The 10,417-nt window shown below is 34.4% G+C and overlaps 1 protein-coding gene across 1 annotated transcript; it reads left to right on the top strand.

Annotated features, from left to right (window-relative positions):
• The first annotated feature begins 243 nt into the window (after positions 1-243).
• LOC142610442 (uncharacterized) lies at positions 244-9,558 on the top strand. The gene is made up of 7 exons (XM_075782252.1): positions 244-450; positions 7,415-7,480; positions 7,578-8,131; positions 8,213-8,284; positions 8,365-8,486; positions 8,712-8,784; positions 9,441-9,558. The coding sequence occupies exons 1-3, from the start codon at positions 244-246 to the stop codon at positions 8,073-8,075; spliced, it is 771 nt and encodes a 256-aa protein (XP_075638367.1). The 3' UTR covers positions 8,076-8,131; positions 8,213-8,284; positions 8,365-8,486; positions 8,712-8,784; positions 9,441-9,558.
• Positions 9,559-10,417: the final 859 nt, after the last annotated feature.

Here is a 10,417-nt window from a genome sequence, read left to right as displayed (position 1 = left end):
TTTTTATGGTCCGATTTCGTCTAATGTGGCATTTTTTTCATGTGGCGTCTACTTGGAAATCGAGTCTTAGAGACTCGATTTGTAATTTGACATTTAAATGCTCTATTTATCCTACAAGACTTATACGAAAAAAAATAAAACCAAAAGCCACAGAGGATAAGGAAAAAAAAAAAACCCAACTGTTCTTCTTCTTCCTCCCAAGTCTCTCCATGCTTTTGTCTCTAATTCCCAAAATACAAAGTGATGAAAACCCCAGAACCCACAAGAATCTGCATGTGCAGGAAGAAGGCATGGGTTCTTCGGAATCGGAGCAACACAGCCAACGGCGATCTTCGATGGCGTGTGGGTCGACGGCAAAACTTCAGGCCGCATGTGGAGGCGTGTCAGGCTGAAGATGGACGCCTGCTTCTTGGGTTTTACACATTGGAGGCCGAAGAAGAGATGCATGGCGTTGGTTTCATGAACCACCAGTCGACGAGAAATCTGTGACGGTTTGTGGGTCGACGGCCACCACGCACGGCGGCGCGTGTCTCCTAAATGGAGATCGAACTCTTGGGTTTTGCAAATCGGAGGCCAAAGAAGAGATTTGCAACGTCGGTTTCACGAAAGGATGGAGAAAAACTAGCAGATTTGAAGGGAGGCTCGAACTGTGGCTGTGGCTTCTTCTTCTTTGTTTGTTAAACCCAGGTGAAAGAGACAAAGGGGAAAAGAAAGAGAAAGAAGGAAAAATAATGAAAATTGTATTTAAAGTTGTTATGCTCTAACCCTTAGGAATGTTTGCTTATAAATCGAGTCTTAGAAACTCGATTTTCAGGTGGATCACACGTGAAAAAAATGACACATCAGACAGAATCAACCATGAAAATCGAGTCTTTGAGACTCGATTTTGGCCCCCAAAATCGACTCTCTTAGACTCGAGATGTTAGAATTATATTTACTTTTGAACCAATGCCTACTAACTATATTCTTCAGCAACTATGCCCATTTTGGCCTTAAAATAACAACACCACCAAAGCTGTAGTCCCACAAAAACTGTTTGGGAAATTATTCTCTATTTAAGAAGTGGGACAGTGATCAAATTAAGATCCAATGAATTTAATAGTATTCATGATATTCTAACATCCAAGTGTCAAATGGGTATCAATTGCACCATATGACTATAGGTAAACAAGATTAGAAAGAACTGGCTGGGGCAGCATAAAGCTGATGCAATACCAGTCATGATGAGGCAGAATTACAATAAAGCAACAGAATATAGCAAATGGTAGGGAGAGGTATAAAGTCAAAGCTTAAGGTAGGGAGAGGTATAAGATTTTGGGTCTCCAGGCTCTAGAGGCACAAGAGATTTTTTAAGTCTTAAATTTCAGATATCATATGAAAAGAAAAAAACTATGTTCATAAGGCGCTTAGAAGACTAATAAACAGTTTTTTTTTTTTTTTTTTCTGGTAAACAGATTCATATCAGCCTTGTAGGATTTTTTTGGGTAAGGTGTACACTGAAGATGTGCTCTGGGTTTGCTCTCATAAGAATTTGGTTATGATCAATGAGAGGATCTATTGGAGTATTTTAATATTAAATAATTAAAATGAATAAATTTTAGAACATAAATGTAAAGATGTGAGAGTAAATGTGGAAGATGAGGAGTTAGTAAAAATGTTTAATCCCACATTGAAAAGGAGAGAAACTATTTTGTTCTTTTTAATTATGGTGATTAATGGACTAACATGAATTATCTCAAATACTGGGCCAGATACGTGCGCAAGGGGGAGGTGAAGGGTGGAGGTGTTGGTGAGTAAATGGCCCGAATTAATATTCCATTTGATTATGGAAAATAATGAGCCATTAATCCACTTAATGGACTATCCGTTTTGGCCTTTTCATTATTCAGAAAACTCCTTATCTCACCATTAATTGTGTAACTCTAGCCCATCAGAATAATATCCAACAATTAATCTTGTAACACCCACTATATGAGAATAATGGACCTAATTAATCAGATTAATTTGGGTAGTAATTTCGTGAGGCCCATTGAGCCTATAAATAGACCCATTCAGACACAAAACAAGTTACTGTAATATACACTAAAAAAAAATAGAGAAATTCTTGGCAAGGAAGGGTGTTCTTTTTGGTGGAACTTTGGGCTTGAACACTTTGTGCAGAGGTTGTTCTATCCATATGACACTTGTTAGGCTGTTGTATCATAGGGGAGACAAGTCAGAGACGGTCTGCACCGGTTACAAAGTTTAGCCAACTAAGGGCTTGAATCTCCTTAAAGAGAGCGAGTATTGCGCTTCAGTCCAAATAGTATTGTGTAATCTTTTTCTTTAAACTAATAAAAATTCAGAAGTATTATTCAGTTTCTCTTTGTGTTATTTCCATTATCATTGTGCTTGCACCAACAATTTTAAGGAGATTCAACACATGGAGCCTACACAAGAGAAACCAAATGAGCCTGTTAGATATCTCAACAAGCCCTTCCACTTTAAGGGAGCCCACTTCAAAAGGTGGAAAGGAAATGTCCTCTTTTACTTGAGCCTTCTCAAAGTTGCCTACATCCTCACTGAAAAGAATCCATCAAAGGTTCCTACCGATGAGATGAGTGACGAAGAATATATTCTCCATCAAGAAAAAATAGATAAGTATACAAAAGATGAATATAATTGTTGCTCTTATCTATTGAATTGTCTTGCCGATCATTTCTATGATTATTATGATACAACTTACAAGTCTGCTAAAAAAATTTGGAAAGCTTTACAAAGCAAGTATGATACCAAGGAGGCAGGTGCAAAGAAGTATGTTGCTAGTAGATTTTTCCGTTACCAAATGGTGGATGGAAAATCGGTGGTAGATCAAGCACAAGACTTCCAAATGATTGTAGCAGAATTGAGATCCGAAGGCATAAAGATTAGAGACAATTTGGTGGTAGCTGGCATAATTGACAAACTACCACAATCTTGGAGGGAGTTCCAAAAGACTTTGCGGCACAAACAAAAGGAGACATCCTTGGAGACTTTGATCACACGCATCCGTGTGGAGGAGAAGGCTAGAGGACAAGATGCACTCATGATACAAGAGAGCAATGGTAATTCCACCACAAAGTTAAACCTTATTTCATCCAATAATAATATGCCTAAAAATCATTTTCCTAGAAATGGTCAATTGAAGCCAAAAAAGAAAGCTTTTAAAAACAATAATAGATCACCTCAAGGAAGGGGAAACCCGAATAAAAATTACAATAAGAACTAAGAACCCCCTTCACAAGATCAATTTAATAGATCATGTTTTGTCTGTGGCAAGAGTGGGCATATTGCTAGATTTTGCAAATTTCGGAAACGTGAATTTGTCCCGCAGGCTAACGTAACCGAAGAGCCTTTAGTGGCTATAATTACAGACATCAATATGGTGCAATATGTTGAAGGGTGGTGGGCAAATTCTGGTGCTAATAGACATATCTGCTATGACAAAAATTGGTTCAAATTGTACACTCCTTTTGAAGAAGAAAAAACTGTTATGCTTGGTGACTCTAGCAAAACCAAGGTTCTTGGAAGTGGTGAGGTTGAATTGAAATTTACTTCTGGACGTGTGCTAACATTGAAAGATGTACTTTACACTCCATCCATGAGGAAGAATTTGATGTCAAGTTTTTTGCTTAACAAGGCTGGTTTCAAGCAAACTATGGAATCTGATAATTATGTAATCACTAAAAAGGGATTATTTGTGGGCAAGGGTTATGCTTGTGATGGAATGTTTAAATTGAATGTTGAGAATAACAAAGCATCTACCAGTTTAGTTTATATGTTTTCTTCTGTTAATTTTTGGCATGCTCGTTTGTGTCATATAAATAGTAGATATGTGGGAATCATGAGTAGTTTAGGATTAATTTCAAGACTGTCAAAAGATTTTGAAAAATGTGAAACTTGTAGTCAAGCTAAGATTACAAAAAGACCTCATAAAATTTTTGTAAGAAATACCGAATTGCTTGAGTTAATTCACTCTGACTTATGTGAATTTGAGGGAGTTTTAACTCGTGGAGGAAATAGATATATTATCACTTTTATTGATGATTTTTCAAAATATACAACTATTTATTTGTTGAAAAATAAAAGTGATGCTTTTGAAAAATTTCAAGATTTTTTAAAAGAAGTTGAAAATCAATTCGGTAGAAAAATAAAAAGAATAAGAAGTGATAGAAGCCGTGAATATGAATCAAGTGCATTCAACTCATTTGTTCAGTCTTTGAGAATTATCCATGAAACTACTGCACCATATTCACCTGCTTCTAATGGTGTAGCTGAAAGAAAAAATATAACTTTAATTGAGTTAACAAATGCTATGTTAATTGAATCTGATGCACCTTTACATTTTTGGGTGAAGCTATTTTAACTGCATGTCATGTTTTGAATAGGGTGCCACATAAAAAGTCACACACCACACCTTTTGAGATGTGCAAAGGACATAAGCCAAATTTGGGATATTTGAGAGTATGGGGTTGTCTTGCTTATGTAAGGCTTACTGACCCTAAAATACCTAAATTAGGTATAAGAGCTACTACCTGTACTTTTCTTGGTTATGCATTTAATAGTGTAGCCTATAGATTTTTCGATCTTAAAAACAAAATAATTTTTGAATCTGGTGATACAATTTTTCATGAAGAAAAATCTCCTTTTAAATTGAAAAATAGTGAGGGTGAAGAAAATATTTTGTCACAGCCTAGTTCTTCTACTTCACATCTACAAAATCAAGAAAATCTTGAAATGGAACCTAGAAGAAGTAAAAGAGCTAGAGTTGAAAAGGATTTTGGTCCTGATTATTATGTTTTTAATATTGATGAAAATCCCCAAAATTTAAAAGAGGCTTTAACATCACCGGATGCTATTTTTTGGAAAGAGGCTGTAAATGATGAGATGAAATCTCTAATTTCTAATAAAACTTGGAAATTAGTAGATCTTCCACCGGGTTGTAAGACCATAGGTTGTAAATGGGCTCTTAGAAAAAAGTTGATCTTGATTTCTTTGATACATTTTCTCCGGTAGCAAGAATTACATCTATTAGATTGTTAATTGTTATTGCTGCAATTTTTTATTTGAAAATTCATCAAATGGATGTAAAAACTGCTTTTCTAAATGGGGACCTAGAGGAAGAGATTTATATGGATCAACCCGAAGACTTTGTAGAGCCTGGACAAGAAAGTAAGGTATGTAAGCTAACTAAATCCCTATATGGCTTAAAACAAGCATCTAAGCAGTGGCATGAAAAGTTTGATTCTTGCATGATTGAGAATGGTTATAAATCAAATGAATGTGATAAATATATTTATTCTAAATCATGGAATAATTTACATGTTATTATTAGCCTCTATGTGGATGATATGTTGATTTTTGGCTCAAATATGCATGTTATAAATGAGACAAAAAATATGCTTAAAAGCCATTTTGATATGAAAAATCTTGGTGAGGCTAATTTTATTTTGGGCATGAAAATTACAAAAACATGTGATGGAATATATCTTGATCAATCACATTATATTGATAAAAATTGAGAAAATATAATTTTCATGATCTCAAAAGTGTAGCTACTCCTTTTGATTCTAATGTTCATTTATTTCTTGTGAATAATAATGATGAGATTTTTTATCAAAAAGATTATGCTAGCATCACTGGTAGTTTGCGTTATGCTACTGATTGTACTAGACCTGATATTGCATATGTAGTAGGAGTGCTAAGCAGATTTACTAGCAAGCCTAGTAAAGATCATTGGCTAGCTATTGAGCGAGTCATGAGATATTTAATTGGTACAAAAAACTATGGCTTATTTTATAAAAAGTACCCTGTTGTGATTGAAGGTTTTAGTGATGTCGATTGGAATACTTTGTCAAGTGATTTTCTCTCTACCACTGGTTATATTTTTACCTTAAGTAGTGGTGCTATTGGTTGGAAATCTAAAAAGTAAACAATAATTACTAATTCAACAATGAAAGCTGAATTAATAGCATTAACTTCAGCTAGTGAAGAGGCAAATTGGCTTAGAGATTTGTTATATAAAATTCCACTTTAGGAAAAATCAATTCCATCTATATTAATTTATTGTAATAGCACTGCTGCAATTGGTAGAGTTAAAAACCGTTATTACAATGGTAAATCCAAACCTATAAGAAGAAAGCACAATATCGTGCGATCTTATTTGAGTAGTGGCATCATAACTGTGGATTATATTAAATCTAATGATAATCTTGTAGATCCATTTACCAAGGTCTTGGCAAAAGATAGAGTCTGGAATACATCGAGGGGGATGGAACTAAAGTCCATAGAATCATGAGCCATGTATGAGGATACCCAACCCAAAGACCAGAGATCCTGATAATTGGGTTCAATGGAAAAAATGAATCATACGATGGTCGTAAGAAATACACAATTTATTTTGTTAATTATTTATTTTGTAAATAATTTTTTTAATTGTTCATCCCTATGATGTAAGTGCATTTATCCTGTAATGTAGAGAGGTTGAGTAAAAAACTCTTAATGAAATTTGTAACTCGTATGAGTGGGGTGTCAGAATTACAGGAGCACCCTTGACAAAATTTCACCTATGTGAGTGTAGGGGTGGGGCCGCTCCCTATGAGATTTGGACTTAATCTCAAATACACTCATGAAACCAGGATCAACACATGGCCGTAAAGTGCTAGCTATAAAAGCTCATGTCAACACCTGGGTTGTTATGTGTAAGCAGTGACGCTTAATTTCCCTAAAGCAGTCCTAGTTCAAGTCGAAGACCACTACGACTCTGGAGTTGAGATCGTTGTTTTACTAAGTGAAGGTTCAATGCAGAGCACACCTTCATGATGCATAGTGACCCATCTTTGCCTGGTAATCTCTCTTTAACTAAAAATTTAATATTAAAATGAGTGGGGGATTGTTGGAGCATTTTAATATTAAATAGTTAAAATGAATAAATTTTAGAACATAAATGTAAAGATGTGGGAGGGAATGTGGAAAATGAGAAGTTAGTGAAAATGTTTAATCTCACATTAAAAATGAGAGAGACTATTTTGTTCATTTTAATTGTGGTGATTAATGGGCTAACATAAATTGTCTCAAATATTAGGTCAGATACGTGCGCAAAGGAAAGGTGAAAGGTGAAGGTGAAGGTGTCAAATTTGGAAATGAATATTATTTAATTTCTCTTCGTGTTATTTCCATTATTATTGTTGATTTGAATTCTTTTTTGAAATGACATTAACAGCTATATTTGTATTAAATATTTTATAACTATTTATTTGTCTTCCTCAGCAACTTCAGCTGTCGCTTTGAAAAAGTAAAATTTTTTAATTAGTAGTGACCAACTCAAGCTATTAAGGACATTGGAGGTAACGGCATGATTAGCGCTTGAATTGATAAAAAATACTTCCTCCTCCAGGTATCCATCCAATTAAATTGGTTATACTTGAAGTTTCTGAAGAGGAATCCAGGCTATGATGGAAAGGTTTGCAGCGGAATGCATCCCTGGTTTTTCTAATTTTTTTAAATGAAATATAAGTTATGTGCATAGAATGATATGAATCATGCTAACATTTATATAGGTTTCAATATATGGGCATTCGTTGGGAAGTGTCCTTTCCTATGATATTCTCTGTCATCAGGAGAATTTATCCTCCCCATTTCCAATGGATTGGATGTACAAAGAACATGCTAGAAATGAAGAATCATCTCCTGATGTGAACAACCAGTCTTCTCTGTGTGTCTCTTTGACAAAGCCGGAGGATAAAGATTTCACGGTTGTTAATGAAACTGAGGACAGGGTGGATCACTCTGAGGACAAGATTACTTCACAAACAGATTTAGATGCTGAAAACGAGGAAGGAGATGCTGAAGATTCCTCAATAATTGTGGGTCCTATCACTTCAGATTTAGATGAACTTACTGCAAAGGCTATGGACTCCAAGCAACCAGGTGGTGAGAAAGATGTTGATGAATTACTTTGTGATTCTAGTGACATACTTTCTCAGAAGAGGGATGCCTTGAGTGAAACTACGAACATGGATTCTGGCATCCAGATTGAGGGTTTGGAGAATGACTGAGGACGTGTGAAGATGAAGGCAATAAAAACAAAGCAATCAAATTGCTGAAGAAAGAGGTGTGACTATAAAAAATGATCATTTTTCTTCATGAGTTTCTATGGAACCTTTTGTATAACAAGTAATATTTGCTGCTTCAGATTGATTCGTTAAAGACCAAAATAGTGGAATTGGAAAGCTATGTGGTGGTGGAGATACAAGGTTGCATCAAGGTGACCTCCAATCTTCACATAAAATTTCCCCCCCTTTTTTTGTGTTTATATGTCTGAGTTTTGATGTGTAAAATATACAGGAACTAAGGAGGATCTTACAACTATTCAAGAGCAACACATAGATGAGAAGCTGCCATCTGGGCAAGATGATGCACCAATGAATTACACCCCATATATTAAGTACACGAACCTTGAATTTAAGGTAAAGAAGGGAGATTTCTGGATCCTTTATTGTGCAATTTCTTTTTTCCTTTTTGCATAATGGAGTACCTTGTTCTTTACTTTATCTAGTGCTTGTGGATTTTCAAAAGTAAATGCTTGCATCTCTAAAGAAGAATGAAATTGGTTCTATGTTTAGTTGCAATCAGATCTGCTCATATTTTGGAATGGGAATATTTTCTCATATGACTAAAATCTTTTACACCAGGTTGACACATTCTTTGCAGTTGGATCGCCTCTTGGAGTATTCCTCGCCCTTCATAATATTCGTATTGGCATTGGTAAGAGTTAATATGCATATGGATTTAAGACCCTGTATATGTATGGGTGCATGAATATCCTTTTTACCAAGAATGTTGATATCTCTCTGAAATCTTCCAAAGTTCTTAAATGGTTGTAATTATCTTATGATTAATTAGTCTAGATATTTAGTTCGTACTGATACTATAACTTTCTTTTCTAGTATGAGCTAAAGTGTTTAACATCATTTGTTTATACTTCCATGTAAAATTTCCGCTTTTTTAGAGACTAAAATGTAACTGAACCTGATGCTCAAAGTTTCTGATCAACGTTCATTCAAATACTTATTTGCGGACAAGAGCTTCCGTATTTCTTAATTTTGAGTTGGGCTCTGACTATTTTTTTTTACTTTATATAAATGTAATCTACCTGATAAATATGAAGAGGTCTGTGCGGAAAGTTAATTATCTATAAATGAGTTTGTGGTTTGTGTTCTCCTATTAATGGGCACAGGTTAGTTCAGGATTTGGTGAATTTTGGTAGGTGTCAGTCTTTTCTCTTGGGGTTGCTAATTTGCTTTGTAGCTTTAGGCTGTGTCTTTTTATTTAGTTTTGAATTTCTGTCACTCTTTTATAAAATTAAGTAGTTTCAGATACGTGTTCCAGATTTAAGGACTTGCTTTTCGTCTTCATCCCAGGAAAAGGAAACGAATATTGAGAAGAAAAAAATATAAATGAAGAGATGCCAGCCTGTCGGCAAATGTTTAACATTTTTCACCCGTTTGATCCTGTGGCATACAGGTTAGTCATAGTTCCTCTATTACAGTGATGCTTCTCGTTTTTGTTTTGTTTTCATTTGCTTAGTAGACATTGTATTTTGTTAGAATTGGGTGTATGAAGGGCCGGGTGTGGTTTCAACCAGCTAGTTTGTCTTTCCTCTTCTTATTTTTGTTGGTGGATTGGTTTCTGTGTGCTAGTATCTGATTCAATCTTTATTGATTTATTCATCTTATATGATTCCTCTTGCATACTAAGATGTGTACTTGGGTAGCAACTTGCAACCTTCCAATGAACTTATTTGTAAGTACTTTTAATTAGATCTGCGTAAAAGATGTAGTGTTGATGGCTAGAGAGGAGAGAATATAAAAAGATTGTGTGAGCTTAACTCAAGAGTGGCTGCCTTCTCTTTTATATATCACTAGTTGCGGACTCGTGCGTTGAGCGTGATTTTTTTTTTAAGGGTGGTTTCATTATTATCATTATTTTTTAATTTGAACTAACTTAATGAAGAACATGCCATTATCATATTTATCACAAAATAATTTTTTTATTAGTGTAGAATTGTTTTATTTAAATTTTGAAACCTTAATTCTCCCATAGTTGATTGACTAATTTGTACATCTCTAAGTCAATTAAAAACATTTTGCATGCTATATGTAAACCTTCTTTCCCATAAGGGTTGAAATAATGTGAAAAATAATTGATCCTATGGAAGTTAAAAACTATTCTTATATCTTGTCTTAATGTTGCCTAAATAATGTTAAATGAAATATCAAAAATGAGATTTTGAAATTTTCCATCGTTATTTCTTATATATATATATATATATATATATATATATATATATATATATATATATATATATCTATTATTATTGAAGAACATCTTCTTTTTA

This window comes from Castanea sativa, chromosome 9, assembly GCF_040712315.1.
Source record: "Castanea sativa cultivar Marrone di Chiusa Pesio chromosome 9, ASM4071231v1".
Lineage (NCBI taxonomy): Eukaryota > Viridiplantae > Streptophyta > Magnoliopsida > Fagales > Fagaceae > Castanea > Castanea sativa.
The sequence above is the reverse complement of the archived record's forward strand: the minus strand, read 5'-3'. Positions and strand labels throughout refer to the sequence as shown.